Source organism: Glandiceps talaboti, chromosome 12 (genome assembly GCF_964340395.1).
Source record: "Glandiceps talaboti chromosome 12, keGlaTala1.1, whole genome shotgun sequence".
Classification (NCBI taxonomy): domain Eukaryota; kingdom Metazoa; phylum Hemichordata; class Enteropneusta; family Spengelidae; genus Glandiceps; species Glandiceps talaboti.
The window spans coordinates 3,864,336-3,889,399 of NC_135560.1; the positions used below are offsets into that span (position 1 = coordinate 3,864,336).

General features: G+C 34.6%; 3 protein-coding genes across 3 annotated transcripts; 2 read left to right on the forward strand and 1 right to left on the reverse strand.

The window, feature by feature from the left end:
- The first annotated feature begins 2,304 nt into the window (after window positions 1-2,304).
- Window positions 2,305-7,033, forward strand: LOC144443606 (monocarboxylate transporter 12-like). The gene is made up of 3 exons (XM_078133148.1): window positions 2,305-2,416; window positions 5,538-5,681; window positions 6,201-7,033. The coding sequence occupies exons 1-3, from the start codon at window positions 2,305-2,307 to the stop codon at window positions 7,031-7,033; spliced, it is 1,089 nt and encodes a 362-aa protein (XP_077989274.1).
- Window positions 7,034-17,738: 10,705 nt separating this feature from the next.
- Window positions 17,739-18,964, forward strand: LOC144443607 (monocarboxylate transporter 9-like). Its single transcript, XM_078133149.1, has 2 exons — window positions 17,739-18,321; window positions 18,828-18,964. Exons 1-2 carry the CDS (start codon window positions 17,739-17,741, stop codon window positions 18,962-18,964), a joined length of 720 nt encoding a protein of 239 aa, XP_077989275.1.
- Window positions 18,965-22,594: 3,630 nt separating this feature from the next.
- Window positions 22,595-23,523, reverse strand: LOC144443608 (neuralized-like protein 4). Its single transcript, XM_078133151.1, has 3 exons — window positions 23,373-23,523; window positions 23,028-23,154; window positions 22,595-22,802 (listed from the first exon to the last, which is right to left on the reverse strand). Exons 1-3 carry the CDS (start codon window positions 23,521-23,523, stop codon window positions 22,595-22,597), a joined length of 486 nt encoding a protein of 161 aa, XP_077989277.1.
- Between the last annotated feature and the right edge of the window lie 1,541 nt (window positions 23,524-25,064).

Here is a 25,064-nt window from a genome sequence, read left to right on the forward strand (position 1 = left end):
CAACTTGTAGAGTGATTTGGTTTAACATACCATGGCTAAAGTTAACATCGGTAAATTATTACACACAGCCGGTAAGGACCCGGATTGAAAGGTGAGACGTTATATAAGGGGTTTGCACGGTATTATGTTACACGTACCTCCATCATCACCTTATTACGCGTACGCCAACTCGTATGCTAGAGAACAAAATGGTCGCCGTTCACAACGATTTAAGTACAACTCAAAACAACATTTATTACTCTATCGCAAAACACTGGAACGAAACTCCAAATCTGATAAAATCAATAACCTCAAGAAATTTATTTAAAAAGTCGCTTAAAAATTATCTTTTGAACACAGTATAGTGAAAATCCTGTATCATATTTTTTCTTTCTAATGTAAGTTTCAGTCTTTGTTGACACTGTAAATATATTTAATGTATATCTAATGTATATAAGATGGCAAAATTTACTGCTTTCATTTAACAAGTGTATGTATTCAGGGCCAGAGACTCGATTAGTTCCACTAGAACTACCTCTCTGGTCCTCACCAATCATGTACATGTACATTTATTCTTGGTGAAATAAACTTATTATTATTATTATTATTTTCAATTGACAATGATAATGTAAGTTTTGTGTTTGTTGTAATTATTACTTATTATTTTGACATATACATATCACTAACATTATGATCATATTATTACGTAGTTGGTCGTATATGAAATGGGATATGACCAAAATATTGAGAATTAATTACTGAGTATACAGGTGTGGCGAGAATGCTTGCAATATCAACCTAGCCTGCTACTGGAGCTAACGTGGCCTCAGACTACTACTACAAATGTTATACATGTAGGTCTGTCTCTCGTCTATGCCGGTATTATGCATATTGGATTTAGTAATAGTAGGACCAAATATATATGACGAATTATAAACTAACAAAAAATAATTGACGTCTTAGTTCAAAATTAGTGCAAGTTTTGGGTATATCAAAAGTGTTGGTCCTCTACTAAGATTAAATGATTAATTACACGATCGTTTATGTTCTTTTGTCTTGTCGAACTGAAACACTACATCATGACAACCTATACAATGTATTTATGGCGTTAACCTTTCACCTGAAATGCACCCTTGACGAGGTGGCCACATCTAGATAAGATAAATTTAGTACATAAGTAATGCGATTGTCTATGATTGTCTGACCGATAGCTAGACATGCATGCATAGACAAATGCACAAAAACAAAAAGTGGAAACATATACATGCATTGTTTTTGGAAACGTATTTGATTAAAATCTATAATGTGGGTGTCATTATTTAGAAAGGCAACGGTTATAAATTATGGGCCATTTTTATCTTGATGTATTAAGTCATGTCACGTTACCCTTGTCAAGATATCATGTTCCATTAATACAGTATTATATTGGACCCACAGTATTTGACTTTTGTCAATGCATGCATGTCAGTCCATGATGGTGACGATATAACTATATTACGTATTCATGTACAAAAAAGAGTGCTAACTGAGGTATCACAACACCCCACAGATCCACGTAGGAAGGTAAGTTAATTAACTGTCAAGTAACCCTTGATCAAGTAAGCTTATTTATCCAATTAATGTAAGCTTACACTTCTATTAAATTGGTCTTAGAGCATACCATATTAATGTTTGTGACACAAACATATCGGTTCGCACACAACTGTAGTACATTGATAAATAGTAGACATGTATTCTAATACAGTGTATCAAATCCACTGCAATCTTCAGCGTTGATATCATAAAAGGACCAATACTATAATTGTGCGTTCTTAGTTAGCATTTTATTAAATTTGATTTAATGTTCATGTTGTACCGAATAATTCAGTTTCTGAAGATTGACGATTGACTTCTTGTTTCTTTAATGCATGTTTCCCAAAGTTAAGGCTGTATGTGTATATGTGAGTGCCTATGTGTGTGTCCGTGTCTGTCTGTCTGTCTGTATGTGTCTGTGTCTGTCTGTCTGTCTGTCTAACCGTCTGTCTGTCTGTCTGTCTGTCTGTCTGCGCGCGTGTGTGTGTGTGTCCTTTTAGTGTATGGAAATTGTGTTTTCCATTATTCAGAAGTAGCTTTAATCATATACCAATCTTTGTTGTATTTCAATATGTGGACAGGTGTATACGATTTCACACACACACACACACACACACACACACACACATTTTATTTATTTCAGAGATGTGTAATCAGTCTTCTAGTTCGATCAATCGACGTCCACCTGGTGGTGGTCGGTGGGGATGGATTGTCGTCGTCAGTGCTGTTATTGTACGATTAATAGTGATGGGCATGGCAACCACTGGTGGTGTATTTATTGTTGCTCTACTTGAATACTTCAATGCCAATGCTGCAACGATTGCATGGATACCTGCACTACGACTTGGTATTGTTAGCTGTGTCAGTGAGTTTGAATTTAATTATACCGATGTAGTAACTGTCATTCGTTCTCAAAAGTATTTAAACCTACAACTATATGCCGTAGACCGTAGACGAACGAAATCCTTTACAGACATTGAAAGTAAGCAACTGAAGTGGATTATAACACATGGCACAGCATGGTAGAAGTACAGAGACTTGTATTACTTTTCATCATTTGATAAGAACATTTTATGGCCACTTTACATTGTTCACTTTCACAAACAAATTTCCAGTTTCCTTCGTATTTCATGTACACATAAAGAGGCCATAAAACTGTTTTTTATCAAACCATGATGCAATACAGGTCTCTGCTGTTCCAGCATGCTGTGCCAAGTGTTATTAAAGGTGATTCAAAATGCTCAGATTCACTATCGCTAATTTGCTAGACTACATGTTTGTGAAATGCATTCTGGTTTTAAAACTTTTCAAAAACGTCTGCAAACACCTTAAAATGACCTTTTTTCAGTCACTTCCCTTCGGATTTACTTCGAGAGTTTTCGGGTATTTCCGGTCCCACCTAGACCACGGGATTTTATGACGTCATAAGGAGACATGGATAGCACGTAGCCAATGACGAGCGTAGTCAACAGGTGAATAAAACTCAACAGCCTTGTGAAAAAATACATTGCTGGTGGTTGTAATAGACATCAGTAAACAAAAACTACACTCTACATGTCTTATTAACCAACATTTACCGATATTTACTCACACTTTCTCACTAATTGGCAGTGTCTGTGGGTATAAATGCTAAAATATGATCTCTCCATATTATGGCAAAATAAATCAAAACGGCTTGACTAGATATATATAAACACTCGTAATGTCGCGTGTTTCACATCATTGACTTTTATTTATCTGATTTTTTATTATTTGCCGACAATAAGCATTACGATACCGTCGTGACGTTTGACGGCATCCCCGGGCCAAGGACGGCATATTTTAGCCCAATCGTACTCGCGTCGCCTTTTGAACAGTGCATTTAACAACAAAGTAAACATATTTCATCTCGAATAAATATACTAGCTATTAGAATACCAATGGGAATCTTCAAGAAGGCATATCGGGACATGTGCCACAATATATTTGTTGGTCCCATAATACACTAATTGATTCGATTTGCTCCCAGCATATGGAAGTACGCTCCGAGTCATTGCATCATGTAAATGGAACTGTGACCGACCTAATTTTGTTGTCCATATATAAAATGAGACTGCCCTGTAAATTTTTCACAGTTTTCGTTGTGGTCTTGTATTGTCACATGTTTGGCTTGTGAACACAAGTTTACATCTATTATTGTCTAGGGCGTAATACTCTAGTCCGAGTCTGCAACCCATATAAAACCTAAGAAACTCGCATTCGGATCGGAAAGAACAGAAGTAGGTCTCATCGACTTGTTGGGGACTCGAATTATTGCTTGTTTTTATCACGGTATACAGGTGATTATTATATATCAGTAGAGGGGTAGTGTTGTCAAGTTTTGTGCAGTCACCGCGGCCGCGGCAGTAAGCTTATAACTAGGATAGTTCCGTCGATCAAAGCTGAAGCAGTGTATGTACAATGTACGTATGGAATCGGGAGAGCACAGCGCACATTTGTGTCGGGTTAAATTTATCCACGTGTTGATGTAATCCATATTTATCAATCAGATATATTGTAAAATTCTTCAAGTCGTACAGAAATAACGTCTCTAACTTCAAAACAAACCCTGAGAAACTGGACCGGACGTGGCTAGCCAAGTATCTAGTTGCAGGCTTTCTTTCATGACCATGTGCTGGGGTCACGACCTTGATTGCCGACGTCAATATTGTCCAATCATATTTGATATCATGAACACATCGCGATATTTGATTTGTTGGTTTCCTAAACTGTATACTTCGAATACCATGATTCGTTACAGAATTCTTCTAATGAATATTAAATAGGCCGCTTGTTGCATTAAATTAAGTGATATCGCAACAAGGGAAACCATACAAGTTTTCTTCCAGACGAGTTGCTAAAGTCATGTAAATGACAACACTAAACTCACGAAATTTCCTCAATTCTTTATAATTTTATTGCTGATAATATGGCAATCTAATAGCTAGTATATTTATTCAAGATAAATATGTTTACTTTGTTGCTAAATGCGCCGTTCAAAAGGCGACATCAGTGAGTATAGTCGAGTCGAGTATAGTGGGCTATAATATGCTGTCGACGCCATGCCTGTCGAAGATATTGTAATGCTTCTCGTCGGCAAATAATAAAAAAAATCAGATAAATAAATTGAAACACGCGAGCGACATTACAAGTGTTTATGTATATCTACACTGTAGTCTAGCCGTTTTGATTTATTTTGCCATAATATTGGGAGATAATATTTTAGCATATTTATACCCACAGACACTGCCAATTAGTCAGAAAGTGTGAGTAAATATCGGTAAATGTTGGTTAATAAGACATGTAGAGTGTAGTTTTTGTTTACTGATGTCTGTTACAACCACTAGCAATGTATTTTTTCACAATGCTGTTGAGATTTGTTCACCTAGTGACTACGCTCGTCATAGTCTTAGTGCTATCCATGTCTCCTTTTTTACGTCATAAAAACCCGTGGTCTAGGTTGGACCGGAAATACCCGAAAACTCTCGAAGTAAATCCGAAGGGAAGTGACTGAAAAAAGGTCATTTTAAGGTGTTTGCAGACGTTTTTGAAAAGTTTTAAAACCAGAATGCATTTCACAAACATGTCGTCTAGCAAATTAGCGATAGTGAATCTGAGCATTTTGAATCACCTTTAATTCCAATCCATTTGTTTACTTTCCCTGTTTGTAACAGGTTCCGTTTGTCCACCATCTGTGCATGGTGTCAGCAGTTGCATACAATGCACACCATTAAATAAGTATGCAAATGTGACCATTAAATAACTATGCAAATAAGACCATTAATATTTGACTTTTCTATGTCTTGACAATGTATATTACTTGAAAACAACGATGACATTGCCAAGACAGTAGATAATGTGCTAGTTACATTTTTCATTTTCTTCTCCACAAGGTTGGATATATAAATGAGCCAATATGACGTTGCACTAAACAGTGACTTTATTTAAATTGATCTTTTTTCTCGTAGGTCCAGTGGCAGGTCTTTTGGATGACAAATACGGACCAAGGGTCATTCTATTTATAGGAGGGCTTATTTCGACATGTGGCCTCTTCCTGAGTTCCTTCGCTACAAACCCAATGTACCTGTACTTTACTGACAGTGTTTTGACAGGTATGCATTCACACTTAATAACGTCTTGAGTGATACTCCCATATGTATGTATGTATGTATGTATGTATGTATGTATGTATGTAAAATATATATAATGCTGCTAGGACTGTAGTACAAAGAAATGCATATGGAACTTGTAAGTCAGTCCGTATAAATAGATGTAAAATCCGACGTTTCGAATAAAAATTCTTTTTCAAGGTACTATCGGCGAGATACAGACATGTTTGGTAAACACCTGAACATATCTGAATGTAACATAATTGTAATACATATATGTATGCATGCATTCATGTATGTATGTATGTATGTATGTATGTATGTATGTATGTATGTATGTATGTATTCGTGTGTGTGTGTGTGTGTGTGTGTGTGTGTGTGTGTAAAAGAATGAATGTTGGTATGAGTGTGTGTGTGTGTGTGTGTGTGTGTGTGTGTGTGTGTGAGGGGTGGGTGGGTAAGTGTGTGTACATATTCTTTTTTACTCTACATCCATATTATATTAATATTTATAATTCACAGGTGTAGGCCATGGTTTGTGTTTAGTTCCATGTATGTCTATTCTCGCACAATATTTCAACAAACGGTTTGCTCTTGTTACTGGTATTGCTACTGCTGGAACGTCGATGGGATACTTTATTTACTCACCTGTTTGCCAAATTATGATTGATTATTATGGATGGAGAGGTACATTCTTGATATGTTCAGCGGTAAATGCAAATCTATGTGTGTGTGCTGCGTTAATGAGACCTATCAATACTATTGATGAAGACAAGGAGGAGAAAACATCTCAAGATTTGGATACAGAAATAAGGCAACGGAATTCAGGGAATTGTCTTGTATCGTTTGCCAAGTGTTCAGGATTCTGGCTTTTCTACAAATATAAAATATTTATCATTTTCATGGCTGCTTCCACGTTTGGCGATTTAGGCTATTTTACGCTGGTGTTTTTACTGGTACCAATCGCTGATGATAAAAACATTTCAAAACTCTTGTCTGCAGTTCTTATTCCTATGATTGGCATTACCTCTTTCACTTCAAAAATTCTACAGGGTTTCATATCGGAAAAATGCTGCTGTCCATCTCCATGCATACTGTCTATAGTAAGGCTAATTATCGCAATAGCTGCATTCAGTGTGCCATGGATGAACAGTTTTGGATTCCTCATGTGTTCTGCTGCAGTCTTAGGGTTTTCTATTGGTGTATACTATCCAGTATTGTACGTAACAGTCAAAGACATTGTGACAACACAAAATTACGCAGTTGGAATCGGTTTTACGTACTTTTTCTGTGGAATTGGAGACATGATTGGTTCCCCTTTAGGCGGTAAGAAAAAATTCACGATAAACAAATGAATGTAATTTTAGCATAATTAAAATGTATGGCACACTTGTGCTGTAGGCGTGGTAAAGACGTTGTGAGAACGCACAATTTCGCAGGTGGAGTCGGCTTTACATTTTTCTGCTGTGGAATTGGAGACATGTTTTGTTCCCCTGTAGGAGGTAAGAGGGATTTTATGGTAAAGAAACGAATTACGTAATTTGAGCATGACTGAACTATATGGTTCAGTATTGCTGTAGCCGCAGTAAAGTCTCTGTCTGTCTGTCTGTCTGTCTGTCTGTCTGTCTGTCTGTCTGTCTGTATGTATGTATGTATGTATGTATGTATGTATGTATGTATGTATGTATGTATGTACGACCGTCTAGTATGCAACCCTCTAAAAGACAGATGCCTGTCGTAAGGGTAAGACCATAGATCTTTGGGCCTACACACATTGTTGGAATGCAAAAGTTTAAAAGATAGCTATTATACATGATGTGCCACTTATTTGGAAAATAAATTATATGAAACTATATGAAATTTGAAGCTGGCATAGTTAATATATTTCCGAATTATTAGAAATCATTGATTATGCAAATCAACCATATAGTTTATACGTCACAACATCAAGATTTTAATGACATATCCACTTTTTTAAGATGTACTATGTACTACATTATCTGAAATTTAAAGCTTGTATTCAACAGATATTGCCTCATTAAGTATCAAAATAATCATTGATACAAATGACATATCACAATTAAAAGCTACATAAACAGCGACATCAAACACGTATGATTTGTTATGGTTGATGGATGTACCAAGTTAAGTGAAATTTGAAGTTAATAAATAGTCCAATTACCGAAAATCATTAATTATGCAAATTAGTCATTACAATTTAAAACTATATGAAGAGGCTTTAGAGGATGCATGTGCTTTTTCATGGTTGATATATGTGCCAAATTATATGGAATTTGAACTGTGCATTCTCAAGATCGAACTTAATTGCTGAAAATAATTAATTATTCAAATTACTCATTCAAAGTAAAACCTATATCAACAAACTTCAAAGGACAGGTGCGCATTATTAGGTTGATATATGTACTAAATTATATTGAAATTGAAGTATGCATTCGTAATTACAGAAATTCATTAATGATGGGAATTATTAGTACAACAAATTTACGTAAATAAACAACTTTTTACACATTCTTTTTTTTATTTTTTTTTATTTTTTTAGCTTTTTGCAATGTATTGAGTTACAAACACAGACTTTGTCAATGTTGTTTCTCATTGATTTTTCAATTAGGAGGCCACGATACATTATTTTATCAATTAAAAAATCCTAAATAAATACCAAATCGTCTTCCATACGGCAAATGTAAGGCTTAATAACCGGATGAAATGGGAGAACTAACTAGTTAAATGTAAAAATATTAAACTACTGTACAAAAAGTGGTAATTTCCCCGTTCTGTTTTTCAGGCTGGTTGTTTGACGTCACTCAAAGTTACAGCTGGGCGTTTTTCTTCGCTGCACTGATGAACGTAATCTGTGCAATACTATTTCTAGTAATTGCAATACATGACAGGAAGAATGGGAGGCTTGAGAGAGTCACATGAATATGTAAAAGTCAGTACTCTAAACACAAGTAATCATCACTACAGTTTCCAAACAAAGTCCTGAATCTTTACAAAGATGAGCATTGTATACTGATGAGATTAGAATTATTGTACACAGATGAAGAAGAGAAACAACCATATCCTCGTGATTATCATAACAGAATATTTTATTAACAAAAGGCGACTGCAATATCGAATAGATAAGTGCCTTAGTGTTGTTTAAAACGTGAAAATCAATAGTAAATAACAAACCGTGACTTGTGATGAAACAGCCTTATTATTTGAACTGCAACCAAAGGCATAAAAAAGTACAACAAATTAATCAATGCTATCCTAAATGACTGGCTCATCACAATTCAAAAACTTACAGAATTGTCAAAATCTTTTTAATCCCTGAAGATTGAAATTTAAGGTAAACTACACATTCCAAAATTCGTTTACCATCATTCAGTAAGGAATAAACAGACTTACCCTGCCAAACAAAATCAACAATTGGAAGCTAAAAGTTAGTTTGGACAACACTTTTGAAAATTGTTCACTAGCACAATTATTTTTCATCCATTAAAACAAACCTTAGATCTTTTTATTTAAGAATTTCCATACTCTATAATCCTCTACACAAGATTGGTCGGAAGGATTCAGACTTACATACGTTAATTTTGCAACCTTGAGAACTATGTACACTTGCTTTACACTTGCAATCAGACTGATACTTTGTGGAACATTTTGTCTACTTAGTTTAATCTAAAATGCCCTTTAAAAATACATTGCCACTGGTTATTGTAATATATGTTTGGTATCAGTGATCACAATAGGCCAATATCCAATTGTAATTGTTATATTTCCTACAAAATATTTCATTTATCATTGTAAAATCAAAAATAAAGAGTAAACTTGGATAATTTGAAGAATGTTATATATTTATAAAACGCAGTATAGATAAGGTATTAGCTGACAATAAAGTAATGTACTCAATAACATTTTGAGGAATGGTCATTTATTCCTTAAAATGTAGACTTATTAAGCCTTCTTTCGATTGCATTATCCCTACCACGGATGAGTGTAACTTTCTGAAATATAAATAAATAAATAAATAAATAATTAAATAAATAAATAAATAAATAAATATATATATATATATATATATATATATATATATATATATATATATATATATATATATATATATATATATATATAAATAAATAATGTTTTTATAAACAATTGTAAATATATATTAAAGAATGTTGACTAGAACTTTGTCAACTTTGATAATATGAGCGCCAAAAGCATATCAAGATGGCCTTTTGTGAATGTAAACCTGTAAAGAATGCCAATTGAAAACAAACACAATTTGTGTTTTCTTTATGAAACAATCATCAAAAACAACTAAGTATGCTGCAATAATCATACATTGCGACATAGGACAAAGTCATGAAATACAAATATACTAAATATAGAATGCTTCATAAAAATCACAACTTGTGAAAAGAGGTTACGGTAACATTCTGAACATGTACTGTTTTTAGATAAAAGTTATTTTTCAACTGTACAGTTCCTGATCTACATCGCCTGAGATGTTTCCCTGTGTAGTTTGTCAATACGTTACTAAAACTAGCTGAGAGGCATTAGTCGGATTTTGTAGTGAAGACCAAATTGTTATCATGTGATGTTTACAGTATAAGTGGAATAAAAGCGAATGGAACTAACATAATTTACTGCAGTGACGGGGGATGAGGATAGGATGGGGTAACACGAAAAGAAATGTGGATGCGAAGGGATGCTTTGGAATCGTGATGGTTTCAAGAGGGGCCTGAAATATTTTGTCCTTGATTTGTGGTACGTTGAAACAAATTTTAACCCCAGGAGCAGTCATTCAACCGTGTGAATTTGAATAGTTCCTTCACCACTTATTCCATCTACAAGAAATCGAGGTTATCCTACCATAATTTAAGAAATTTACGGTTCCGAATACAAATATGCAAGACAATAAAAGTACCCAGTGGCGTCTGAGTGCCAAATTATGTTGGTATTGACAGTATATTGCGTTCGTGTTTGTGGAGTTTCCTGGTCTACTTTGACTGACTTTACTATAATAGTTGCAGAAGTACTCTTGCAAACAAATACCACAGGTACGTCATACTGGCACTCACACCTTGTGGGGTTCTGTCACATCATATTGGATTGTAAAGTATCGAAAACTGTATAGAAAATGGAATATGAGTACCTGGCATGTGATGGTGAACCATGGAAAAGTCTGCAAAGACCCGAACACAGCAGTGGGGACAAACACAATTCGATGATGATGATGGCTTCAATTGAAGAGAAATCTTCCTCGACTCAGAACTATTAAAGTAAATATAGTACAATAGTCTTCTAAATCAAGAAATGGACTTAAAAAATCACTATACATAGCATATTTTTAAGATTGTTAAAATAAAATATCAAGTATACCTGATTTGTCGTCAGTCTTGACAGATAATGTTAGTAAGTAAGTATATCAGCATCACCTTATGCTGTAGTCCCTACCAATTCATTATCTGTTAATTCCACATGGCTGTGAAATAAGATTACCTTCACAGAGAGCCTTAGCCTCGCATATTGCAAAGATATTCTTCATTGTTACGTTTATAATCCATATACTATATATTCATACACTGTAGACTTTAAATAATGACAATACAGATATTAATACAATAACATAGATATGTAAATGTTACATCATACAAAAACACACAACAACGAGTCAACAAAACTATTATTCGAAACTAACCCCATTTGATGTTATCTATATGGTGCCAGTTGTGGATGTATTTCACATTTTCTACACACAAATAATATGACTTCAAGCATTCGTCGTGTTTTCATTCTGATACCCCTGTCAATATGGAAAGATGACGGTTATTATACAACGACATATTAATCTACTCTTTTTCCGGATGGTGGCGATCAGGTGTTTTTGGTTCAGGATGGTGGCGATCAGCTTTTTCCATTTTATCTAAACTTGTTTGTATGCAGTGTAATGTATATATATAAACCTAAAGGTAAGGCAAAGTTGATACAGTCTTTGACGTAAGTAGATTTATTATAAGTTACATGACGTGACCATTGATTATATGTGCTTTGGACTTTGAACATTTAACATTGCTCAAAACAGACCTTGTAATGGTGATAATTATAATCCACTGAATTCTCAGACATGGAGTATAACAAATCATCATACACACACTTCAAATGATGCAGGGTGACTTTGAGTCAACATAACACACATTTATGTGTCAATGTATTGTATGGTTATCATATGAACCCATCAAGATTTTATGGACAAATGGTTCAGTTGAACTAATGAGTCATAATATGATGTTGGCTAAATCTACCGTGGTGACTAGTTTGATGATCATTGAGTTTTAAATAGTTCTGCAATGTGTTACAACTAATGGTAATAAAGCTCTGATATTTATTTAGTTTTGTGTTTGCCAACAGATAAACAGACTGTTAAATTCATATAAATGAATAGTTCGAATTTCGCTATCAACACCCTAAACATGAAGTTCCAAAGTCAGATGTAATTCTAAATGTTGATTTCTTGAAAACGTATTCATGATTTGAAATGACGTCAAAACACGAATCAGATCATTTCTGGATAGATTTAGGATTTCACCAGGACGTTGTTTAGTCAGGCACTCAGACACACTCTTTTATTAGTTAGTGCATATTGACATACACACTACGTTATATACATAGCCAACTGCCCCCTGCCTGCCTGTAACTGTATTTGTCAATATGTACTGACTTAAAGACTGACGTGTCCGATATATATATGATTGTATGAGCAGCATGTTTGTTTATCTGTTGGCAAACACAAAACTAAATATCACAGCCTTAAACCTGTGAGGTAAAATATGTTTAACCCTTTTAACTCAACGGTCATCAAAATAGTCGCCACCTCATGCCGGTAAATTAATCCAATCATCATATTTTGATTCATTAGTGAAACATTTGCCCTTTGAATGCCAGTTTGAATTTAATATCAATGTCAAAATGTCCTTCATTCGCGATGATATTTAGGCCTTCTATAATGCACCAAACATGCAAGTGAGACCACCAATTTGAGATCTACTTCTTAATTTAAAAACAACGATGACATTTCTAAGACGATAGATAACGTTTTAGTAACTTTTCCGCTCTCTTCACGACATGCTTAGATTATACAAACAAGTTATGATGTTACGCTAAACAGTGATTTGATTTCGAGTGAAACATCTCTCTTGTTGGTCCATTTGCAGGTCTTTTACATGACAAATATGGTGCAACTACCATAATCTGAAATGTAACACTGATAAATTGGTGGAAACGAATAGCACATTGTTTTTGCGAAAATCAAATATCCATGCATATGTGTGTATTTATGTATGTATGTATGTATGTATGTATGTATGTATTACATGCATAGTCAGGTAAAATCAAGTAAACAAAACATATTCTTTTTAACTAACAAACACTGATGTCATCCATAGCGGCTATGACGTCAGTTGTAGGCGTACCTGACATATTCTAAACCTGTCAGAAACAATGACTACGTTCATTCGTCGACCATTATAATCAAGATGAAACGATAAATGTTATGGCGTATTATATTTTAGTTGATTCTTGTTCAAGCTGGTTGTGAACAGTGTTTATTTTTAACTACACCTGTCCCTGAGTAGTATCTGCCCAGTGTGATCATAGCGAACATATACAGGCGTAAAGGTAAGTGAAGGTGGATCATTTAAGATGCGACAGAACTACACAAGGTGTGAGTGCCAGTATGACGTACTTGTGGTATTTGTTTGCACGAGTACTTCTGCAACCATTATAGTAAAGTCAATTTTAGTCTCTGAATTTTGTCAAAGGTATTATAGATGTAGATCCTAGACAATATCAATTAAACATGATCGAATATGTTCACCACGGTACATTGATCCAACTTGGTATTTTGATTTATCATTTCGACTGAAAGGTTTGTCCTTGAAATGCTAATTTTCTGTTAAGTTTGTCAGAAGAGACACATGTCTACCTCTACACTGAAAAATAAAATATTCCATTTTGACAATTTAATAGGAGAGCCTCACCTTCAGCTGACTTGATGTGTTAGTTTGAGGAAACGATCGATTTCAGAGTGCTGCCGATTAGCTAGTAGGTAGGCTCCTGGTTTTGTATGGGTCTCCAAACAAATCTTACAGAACACATCAATACTGGATGCGGCCATGTTTGTAATCACTATGCATGGTTATAACGCATATCCAGTATTTGGACCACTCACATACATACCTTCCTACCTACCTACCTACCTACCTGCCTACATACATACATACATACATACATACATACATACATACATGCACACTCTCAATGTCAGTTCATTTATTTCAGGAAAATGTGTAGTACATCATTCTGTTCTACCGTCCAACCTTATTACTGGTGGAAGTGGTGTGTTGTTATCGGTGCTACTGTAATACGATTCCTAATTTTGGGCATGCCAGCATCAAGTGGTGTCTTTATTGTTGCTCTACTTGACTACTTTCAAGCCAATGCTGCAACAATCGCATGGATTTTTTCTCTGCGAATTGGTATCGTTATGTTTGTTAGTGAGTTACAATGTATTTATATCGATGTCTTAAAAAAGGTTATGAAAAATATAAAACACCATAGAAAGCGTTACATGATTACTATTCTTTTTCGATATTATCGAACGAAATTGTTTACATAGATATTGATAAATTATTAGGATTTGTTTCCAAGTTTGTTTCCAAGTTTACCTCACTTGTTGTAACAGGGAGGACAATAGATGTATATTATATGATACAATTATCTCTTTTAACACTGCGATGGAAGGCAATCTATCACAATAGACACAAACTAAACCTACCGCTTTTTGCATATATCATTGACAGATAGATTACAGAGTTGTGAGACAGCGATGTCAATTTATTTATTTATTTATTTATTTATTTATTTATTTATTTATACTTATGACGTAAAAACTACCTCACACTTCAGTCAAATTCGATTATGTCCGTTGCTGAGGGCGCTCCATCGCATAGCAACAATTCGAGCCCGGAAGTGAGCTATTGTCATATTATGGCATATCTGATTTATAACACTTGTATATTATCATGGAAGACTACGATTCACACACAAGTTCTCAGCTTCCACTTTAGATTGAGAAACATACATTGTTCAAACAACTCAATTCTCCGTTTGAGTGTCTAACAGGATCTGACAGAATGATCCAAATTTTACATGAGATTTTGAGTAAATTGGAGGTGTGCAAATATTTTGATTTATGTTGATGTTCTACTTGTAATTCCCTGCGTTTGCTTCATGAGTGTTCTATTATTCTTGGAATATTTAGTTCTATATTCAATTCAAATCAAGCTTCTCGAAAAAGTCCACTCATGGTGTGAAAACATTCAAACCAATATTTTGTTAGTAATGCTTTATTTCAAATGTTAAGGCCTCGGCCCATCGCGCAAAACATTTTACATTACAGTAGAGAAGAAAAAGAAAAAGAACATATATATTGCATCTATGTTTGCTGAATGAAACTAGAATGAGTGTTAAAAGCTTTGTGTACAAAAACTGAGAGTTTGTACTGGACAACTTCATTTTAAATGCCAGTAAGGAAAACATTTTTCTTTCGTGGGGTTAATTCTAAATCTTTAAGGAATGAAATCTAGTCTATGTTCCTTTAAAGGGTGAAGCAATATAATATGACATTCGTCCGTAACAAGTGTACAACTCAGAAGTATGAGTTAGGTGAGTGAATGTGGTGAGTGTGGTAGATTTCCACTTTCTTGTGTGTGTATGAAGCGGTGTATCTCTTATTGGCTGAAACTTGTGCAAATGAACATTTCTCGATACCCAAAGGCGTGTTACGAAATGTTAAAATATCTAGACCGTGAATCTGCTGGTAGGATCACATGGGCAACGAAGATAAGAGAATTACTATTCAGATATGGTTTCGGGGTTGTTTGGTTTGAACATCAATTGCAAGTGAAAGACTCAAAACCCGTGAATCTGCTGGTAGGATCACATGGGCAACGAAGATAAGAGAATTACTATTCAGATATGGTTTCGGGGTTGTTTGGTTTGAACATCAATTGCAAGTGAAAGACTCAAAACCTTTTTTAAATTTGTGTTTTGTGAAAGAGCACAAGATTGCTACAAACAAGAATGGTCAGTCTCGCGTCATGATTCTCGACGCATGCGCAGTTATGTATATTTTAAGTCAATTATTGAACTAAACAGAGGACAATAGCTAATGTTTTCATGCATATTCAGCTTGAGGAGGGGCTTGTAAAAATAAACGCCAATGCCTATAACTGAAATGTGTTAATGACAACTTCTACACACTCATCAAACTCACAATCACCATAAACTGATAAGACATATTAGTTAGTAATTTGTTATCATCACGTGATATTGGACATTAATATTATAGAGCATTAACATTATAGAGGTCATGGGTTATTGAATATAATAACATATATATATATATATATATATATATATATATATATATATATATATATATATATATATATATATATATATATATATATATATATATATATATATATATGCATACATGGTCCAACCCACGGCCATATGTCATCTTAATGGAATGTGAAGTCTGAAAATGACATAAGCTAGACGTTCGGGCAAGCCCTCGCTGCGAACTTCGCTTATCGTATCGGAAGAAAGCCCGAACATCTAGCAGCAAGACTGTGATTGAACCTGAATTGTACCTTTCATGTGTTAAAATCATAAAATTTAAATGTGATCTTGGTAGGCTCAGATGTTCTAGTCACAATTTAGCAATTGAAATGGGACGTTATTGTAGTCCACCTATTCCTGTTGAACTTAGGGGAAACTAATATCAATAAGCTATCAAATAAATATTTTATTTCAATGTAAATAGTTTCGTTCGATCATCTCAACAAAGAAATGTAAGAAGCTGTATTAATACCTCAATTACGTTCACTGACTAGACATAAACAACTTTGAATTAATAACATATGTTTCGTTTATGACATTACTACAATAACTGTCGTTGGCTAATGATCATCGACACAATAACTGTCTTTGGCTAATGATCATCGACACAATAACTGTCTTTGGCTAATGATCATCGACACAATAACTGTCTTGGGCTAATGATCATCGACACAATAACTGTCTTTGGCTAATGATCATCGACACTACAGGAACACTTTACATATATGTGCGAATGCTATATCCAACTTCTTCTGCTCAAAACTGGGTATATACATAAATTATTAACAAACAAAATTATGATATTATGATTTCTTTCCAATAGCAACTCTCTCTTTTAGGTCCCGTTGCTGGTCTTTTGAATGACAAATACGGTGCAAGAGTTATTGCTTTTATAGGAGGGCTTATTTCGACATGCGGACTTTTCCTGAGTTCCTTTGCTACAAACCCAATGTATCTGTACTTTACTGATAGTATCTTGACAGGTATGCATTCATACTATTACCTTAGCGTACAACTCATTGACACGCTTTTCAGTTCAATAAATTAATGACCTGTGGTACAGTAGTGTATGTATGTATGTATGTATGTATGTATGTATGTATGTATGTATGTATGTATGTATGTATGTATGCTTGGATGGATGGATGGATGGATGGATGGATGGGTGGGTGGGTGGGTGGGTGGATGGATTGATGGATGGATGGGTGGATGGATGGATAGATGGATCATTGGGTTAGTTTACCAAATTATAAGAGTATCTGCATTTTATTGTATACTGTTAATGGGTAAGATCTACCAATCTAATGAATAGTTTGGGTTAGTAAATGACTTGTGACCATAATTTATAATTAATTAACAGGTGTAGGCCATGGTTTGTGCTTGGTTCCAACTATGTCACTTCTGACTAAATATTTCAACAAACGGCTTGCACTTGTTACTGGTATTGTTACTGCTGGAACGTCGGTGGGATTTTTTGTTTTCTCATCTGTTTGCCAAATTATGATTAATTATTATGGATGGAGAGGTACATACTTGATATGTTCAGCGGTAAATGCAAATCTATGTGTGTGTGCTGCGTTAATGAGACCTATCAATACTATTGATGAAGACAAGGAGGAGGAAACATCTCAAGATTTGGATACAGAAATAAGACAACGGAATTCAGGGAATTGTCTTGTATCGTTTGCCAAGTGTTCAGGATTCTGGCTTTTCTATCAATATAAGATGTTTATCGTTCTCATGATTGCTTCTACTTTTGGAGATTTAGGCTATTATATTGTGGTATTTTTACTGGTACCAAACGCTGTTGATAAAGGCATTCCTAAAATGGAGTCTGCATTTCTAGTTCCTGTTATTGGGATTGCATCGTTGATTTCAAAAATTCTGCAAGGTTTCTTTACAGACAAACTCCACGACAAGCTTGAGTACATACTGTCATTCACTATGCTAACTATTGGAATTGCTGCATTCAGTGTGCCATGGATGAACAGTTTTGGATTACTGATTTGTTCTGCTGCAGTCGTAGGGTTTTCTATTGGTATATACTACCCTGTATTGTACGTAACAGTTAAGGGTATTGTGGGAGGTAACAACTATGCGGTTGGCTTCGGGTTTACAATTTTCTTCTGTGGCATTGGAGATACTATTGGTTCTCCTGTAGGAGGTAAGAACAATATCACGACAAGGAAACGATTTTTTTTTTTGTGGCTTTTAGTTAGATTACAAAGATAATAACGGTATTATTCACTTCGTAGTTTAATCATTAACAACGCATACATTTACTAGTGACTGCGGTAAAATGTATTTTGATTACCATAAGTGTACAGTTATCTTTTAAATTTCAAGGTTTAATATTCTTTGTCAACCCCTTAAACTTTGTAGAATTTGAGTTGAAAAATAAGATGTGTAAAAATGTTCATATTAAATCATCAAGGAATCAGATATGTCCACTTTACCCCGTACAATTTTGTATCCGCTGTCTTTCACATTGTTCGTTAGCCTATATTATCAATCACCTGACATTAACAATATGAAATAATTACCAACGACTCAAACTTAACACTATTCGTTTTTACTAAGGATTAGACATGATAATGACTTATAAATGCATCTACACATTACTGACCGATTTCATAATTTATCCCATTTTATCACCACGTTGTCTTTCAGGCTGGTTGTTTGACGTCACTCAAAGTTACAACTGGGCGTTTTTCCTCGCTGCACTGGTAAACATAATCTGTGCAATACTATTGCTAGTTATTGCAATACATGGCAGGAAGAATAGGAGTCTTGGCAGAGTTGTATGAACATTTTAAATTCACATAATATTCTAAATATTATACATTCAACTATTCGAGAATGCCTTTGTTTTACGTAATTGATGGCAATAACATAATTATCGTACCCAAATAAAAAGACGCACAAATCTAGTAGTCATAACTTTTTGGCTATCGTAATAGACAGGATAGGGTTCAAAAGGGTTCAGCATTTCCACCTTTAAGAAAGGGCGATCGTGGTACCTACAATTAAACAGTAATAAGAATGGTTCGAACATAATTCTTACGAAATACTCTGTTTACATATACGTATAGCGTTAACCTGTGAGCAAGCGCTATATATTATATTATAGTATTGATAAGAAAACCATATTCAAGTCTTCTTTGGCGTCTAATTACGTGTCGAATCTGTCACCATCCTGATCTGCCATCATGGTGATGCTACGTCTACCCAAATCAAGATTGAAGGCAAAAGTACCGCTGACTAAGCATCTCAAAGTATAGAGCCCAATAAGAGATTCCTCCATGCAAAGCCCACGTGTATTTGTAAAGAAACACCTTATTTTATATGGACCTTGAAATGAATTATCACATTGAATTTAACCCAGTGTATAGTACAACTGTACATCTTATGAAGACGACAGGGGTTTAAAATCATAGTAAGTCTTGAGGAGGAGTTGCTATGCCCTCATGACTATTCCCAATAACATTGACAAATGACCAATATGAATTCTAGTTATGTGTGAAATGTAGACTATTGTCTTACAGACTTAAGTGTTCTAAGACTTGTTGTCTAAATTCCATGTCCTTGAGAAAGTCTACTGACCTTTCATTCGAAGTAGGGTAGAATGAAGTAAAATATGGAATTTACCAACATTATGAATATGTCATGTGACACATATATAAAACACATACATTTCAGAATGGAAATATAGACATTGATACAATATGAAAGATATATAAATATTGCATGCATAGACAGGCAAAACACGAGGTCAACAAACATTTTATATCTAAACCAAATCGATGCTAACTATATTAGCTATGGCGCCAGTTTTAGGTGTATTTGCTAAACAGCAAAAGTGTATACGTGTGTTCACATTGTTACCTGTCCAGATTAAAAGATAAAGGTCATGACTCAATGACGTATTAGTTCATTCTTGTTCAAGATGGTGGCGATCTGTGTAGCTTTTAACAACACTTGTCCCTCAATACAGTATGTTCATTGTGAAAATATGTCAAGGTAAGTCAGAATAAAAGAAATCATGCACATTTATTATATCATGAAAGATTAAAGATTTAAAAATCGCCAATTCTTATGCTTTGGAATTTGAACATTGAAGATTGTAGAAATGATACCACCAAAATATCGATATTCCACTGAATTTCAGTACTCGAGTATCAACTGTAGAAGTTTGGGTTCTAGACAATACCAATTCCATCGATAAACTCGTCTAACAAACACTTCGGCTAACTTAGGGTGACTTTTGAGTTTCTTCTAATACATTATCAATATGACCTACTTCGTGTGACAGTGGTTATGTTTAAGCTGTCAACCCTTCCAATGAAACATTTTCAATGGTTGTGGGTGGGTGGGGGTGGCTTCAGCACTTCATTTCAAGTGATAAATCAAAATACAGTGTTTGATAAATATACCTGGGTGAGCAATTTGCTTATTTTACCTCAGGGGATGTCTATGGTAGCCAAACAAATACAAAAGACGTGATTCCATTTAGGTAATGAATATATTTATGGTTGCAACGAATGCTTATTGAATATTTATGAAAATGAGCATACATCCATACATATGTATGTACGTACATACATACATACGTACGTACGTACGTACGTACGTACGTACGTCCGTCCGTCCATCCATCCATCCATCCATACATACACACACACACACACACACACACACACACACATACATACATGTATACATACATACATACATACATACATACATACACACATGGTTAGTTAGTTCTTTTATTCACTGTACTCGTTAAATATAGATACACAAAACATAAGGCAATGGTACTGCTAATATAAGTTTGACACATTACAATAAAAGTCAATACGTACAGAGGAGGCACCAAAGGCACATGGCACATGATAACATTAACAGTTCAGAACTTGGGTCAAACACACTGAGAAGTTAAACACTTTGGGTTTATAACAAGGTAAACGGACATATTCATACATGGATGGGGAGACAAGCTATAACAAGCATTTTGAGATTATCTATGGTCGTAAATTTTATGCATGTTTTAATGAGATTTCCACCATCATGGTAACTATCCGATTTACGGAAAAACTAAATAATGAAACAAAACTGACACCCGGGTTGGTGTGTCTTATATGATTGGACTGTAGACAATTCAGTGTTACATGAACCTCATTTCGTACCTCGCCACAACTATAAGCACGTGCTTCTCGTGGTGTAATTGGTCGAGTCCATGGGCCGGTCTCAATGGCAAGATTATGCCAAGAGGTACGAAGTCGCGTAAAGTCAATTCGTTGATGTTCTGATAATGTAGATAAACGGTCCGTATATACATTATGAATCAGCAAGTCCGGATTAATCTCTATTCTGTAGGATACAAACTTTGAGCCAGCTTCTAACTGTACACGTGATTTAATGTCTATCATATGGTCTCTATCACTTTCCTTACAGACTATCTAGATACATGAAAGATTTAGTTTTCGCTGATTTACATAGCATCCACACGTGATAAAAAGGGTCACCGGGAACGGTTGCACGCTCCTGTACAAGTTTACTGATGATTTTTTTTTCTGCGTTGACCGAATACACTGTTTCAATGTAGGTAGTCCTGTCTCAATTAAGCCTATATAATTCGGTGATGGTTTACGCTGATATAATGCTAAGAAGTGAGGTGAAATAGTTTTAACTGTGAACCTTCTGTGCAGTATCAGCTGGCATTTAGGAATGTTCCTAGGAATGTCTAAATTATTGACTAATCAAAGAAAGCTGACCAAAAGTTTGACATGGAAATTAGATAAATTTTTGTAACTGAAACTCATCACACACTAATTAAAACAAATGATCACGATTATGGGTATTACTCAACGTCACAAGGTGCTTGTGGGCGCTCTAAGAACAAGTGATCAATGCTATGTAGAAGTCACAGTACACTTTCCGGTCTCTAAGATCGGTACGAAGAGTAATGTTTTGTCCGTTTATGGAATTGTATACATCTCGATCCGATTATTTTTCAGTTAATGGTATTCAGTATTCATGGACAGATCGAGAAACAAACTGTAAATAAATGTTAGCGACAAATTTGGTTTGAAATCAGCAATTGCACGTCAGAGATATGGATGTGTAGCTCTACATACGCCACAAAACAAAGTGACGTGCATATTATATATCACATTAAAAGTAATATGCCATATTTGTAATCAGAGAAATGAACTTACTGCAGACGGATACACGGACGGACGAACAAAACCTATTTAAAAGTTCCCTTTTCGGGGACAAAAACATAAAACGGAATGTTAAAATATGCCAATTATACAAGTCTGATCGGTATATATCCCTTTCCATAATATCATATGTTGAAGAGTCAAGACAAGCATTAGTTTGCATAGAGGACGAACGGTACTCAATAATCTATGTATACAGTCTTCATCCATTTACTTTTCCTCTAGGTTTACAAGTAAAGCATACATAACAGTTCCACGGTTCTCTGTGTACCACTCTATTTCTTGGTTGTTGAACTTGGGATCCTCTGCACCTTCAAATCTTGCCGGCCGAACTCTATAACTCCCAGGTTCAACCATGACCTGGAAAACCACTTTTGCCTTATACGCAATCATATCTCCGGTATCCACATCTGTATAACTGTAGGATAACAATAACCGTAAGTTCATAAAAGACACAGTTTCCCACCACTTTAGTAGTAATTCCTTTATTTACCAATAAACGTGTGACAAGCTTAGTTGATGAGCTGGACACAGCTCATATCAATATGTTGTAACAGTAGTCTTAGTTTGTACCTATCTTTATTTGCCTATAACTTGATTTCGTAGATGTGTATGTAACATCAGCAGTAATGTAACAACTCACTCGTTTGGCAGGGCATATTCATCGTGGCCAGCATATCGAATACTAGGAGACAGAATAATCTCATTTTCATTAGCTTTGAATCCGTCCATTGAAATATTCTGTTCTGATGTTGTCGTTGTTTTGTCACCTAAAAATAATATGAATTGTTATGGTAAAGGAGTAAAGATAATCAACAATAAATAACATCGAAAAGTTCAAAATATTTTTCTTCATTTTCTAATCTTCAATGTGTCTATAATTTGCATTTGATTTTATTTCTGACCAAATCGTAGTCGTAAAATGTATTAACATCTATCCACCATCTATCTTCACAGTCATGCATATAAGATTTTCAATGTAACATACCTGGTAAGGGTATTTGTCCGGCCCGCAGTATTGGTTTCAAGGCAATCTCTGTAGTTCCATAGAAGGCCACATGCCAGTTTATGAAATAATCAAATGCTGCTGTCCTTGGTGGAAGCCTTGTGATCGAGAAGAAAAAGAAACTGTTTTTCATGCTATGACATATTTCCGTTCAGATAAAAGCAATTAAAGGAACGAACAGCATTTATGGCGGGAGGGAGACTTGAAGAGAAAATATAATTTGATCAAATTATTCTCACACTCCTCCCTACTTTGCGCTCGTTAAAAACCGTGAGCCCTTCATAGCCTATCACTCCCTAATCAAAGGATATATACGTACAATATTGCAGTATCCCCCAACAACACCATATCCACAGACACACACACACATACGTGCGTGCGTGCATACGTGTGTGTGTGCGTGTGTGTGTGTGTGTGTGTGTGTGTTTGTGTGTGTGTGTGTGTGTGTGAGTTTTAATTTCCCTGTATATATATATATATATATATATATATATATATATATATATATAACTCGGTGAGTATCAATCTGCTAAGACAGTGCTCTATACCGCAGTGGCAGAGCGTAATAGTTTTGGTAGTACTGGAACTCTTTCTTGGGTGTTACACCCAAGAAAGAGTTCCAGTACTACCAAAACTATATATATATATATATATATATATATATATATATATATATATATATATATATATATATATATATATATATATATATATATATATATATATATATATACAACTTAACACTGAGTTTCTATATATAAATAATATCATGAACCATACAGTTCTTGTTTGACAGAACTGGAGACCCACCGATGAAGAGGAGCTCAGTCTCTTCGAAATATTTGGGTTAGAACTGTATGGTTCATGATATTATTTATATATATATATATATATATATATATATATATATATATATATATATATATATATATATATATATATATATATATATATATATATATATATATAAACATATATATATATATATATATATATATATATATATATATATATATATATATATATATATATATATATATATATATATATATATATATATATATATATATATGAAGACCGGTTTAACTATTATTATTTCGTCCCAGCAGCAGAAGACATTTTACTCGCCGTACTTTAGTGCAAAACGATACCATCCAATTGGTCGTCCGTATACTTTCTTTTGTTCACCACGTTCAGCATACAGGTCAGTCCTGCTTTGTGTAATACAATTATTACAATAGCACTTATTGTATTTCTCCTCGAACAGACTTTCTATCGATGAAAAATGGAAATATCTTTGATTTCAACAAACCACTGGGAATTTTATTTATATTCACTTTTAGTGAGCGCCAACTTATGCTAGCCAGGAACTGCAAAACCTTTTCATGGTTGTAAAACAATAATGACCCTCTCCAAGCACAGCAAACACCCCAAACATTTTACTTCTGCCCAAATTTGGGTATTTGAGTTTGATAGAAGAAGTCCGTCTGTCTACGTACAACGTTATGGGTATTTGTTGATGGCGGATAAAACAATGATTTATGTTGACTGCACCACTCTCTTATCATACTTCACACCACTCTCATACTACCTGTACGAAAGGAATACTTCTTTCTATAACAACATAATTGATGTCTGCATGCCTCCAAGTATTTAAACTTGAATATTATCTGA

What these genes read in the sequence shown, in the direction of transcription:
- LOC144443606 (XM_078133148.1), top strand. Translation starts at nt 2,305, where the DNA reads ATGGCAACCACTGGTGGTGTATTTATTGTTGCTCTACTTGAATACTTC. An exon ending in TGGTATTGTTAGCTGTGTCA is followed by an intron (nt 2,417 to 5,537) that starts GTGAGTTTGAAT and finishes TTTTTCTCGTAG; the next exon opens with GTCCAGTGGCAGGTCTTTTG. An exon ending in TACTGACAGTGTTTTGACAG is followed by an intron (nt 5,682 to 6,200) that starts GTATGCATTCAC and finishes TATAATTCACAG; the next exon opens with GTGTAGGCCATGGTTTGTGT.
- LOC144443607 (XM_078133149.1), top strand. Translation starts at nt 17,739, where the DNA reads ATGAGACCTATCAATACTATTGATGAAGACAAGGAGGAGGAAACATCT. An exon ending in TATTGGTTCTCCTGTAGGAG is followed by an intron (nt 18,322 to 18,827) that starts GTAAGAACAATA and finishes GTTGTCTTTCAG; the next exon opens with GCTGGTTGTTTGACGTCACT.
- LOC144443608 (XM_078133151.1), bottom strand. Translation starts at nt 23,523, where the DNA reads ATGAAAAACAGTTTCTTTTTCTTCTCGATCACAAGGCTTCCACCAAGG. An exon ending in CGGACAAATACCCTTACCAG is followed by an intron (nt 23,155 to 23,372) that starts GTATGTTACATT and finishes TATTATTTTTAG; the next exon opens with GTGACAAAACAACGACAACA. An exon ending in GAATATGCCCTGCCAAACGA is followed by an intron (nt 22,803 to 23,027) that starts GTGAGTTGTTAC and finishes GTTATCCTACAG; the next exon opens with TTATACAGATGTGGATACCG.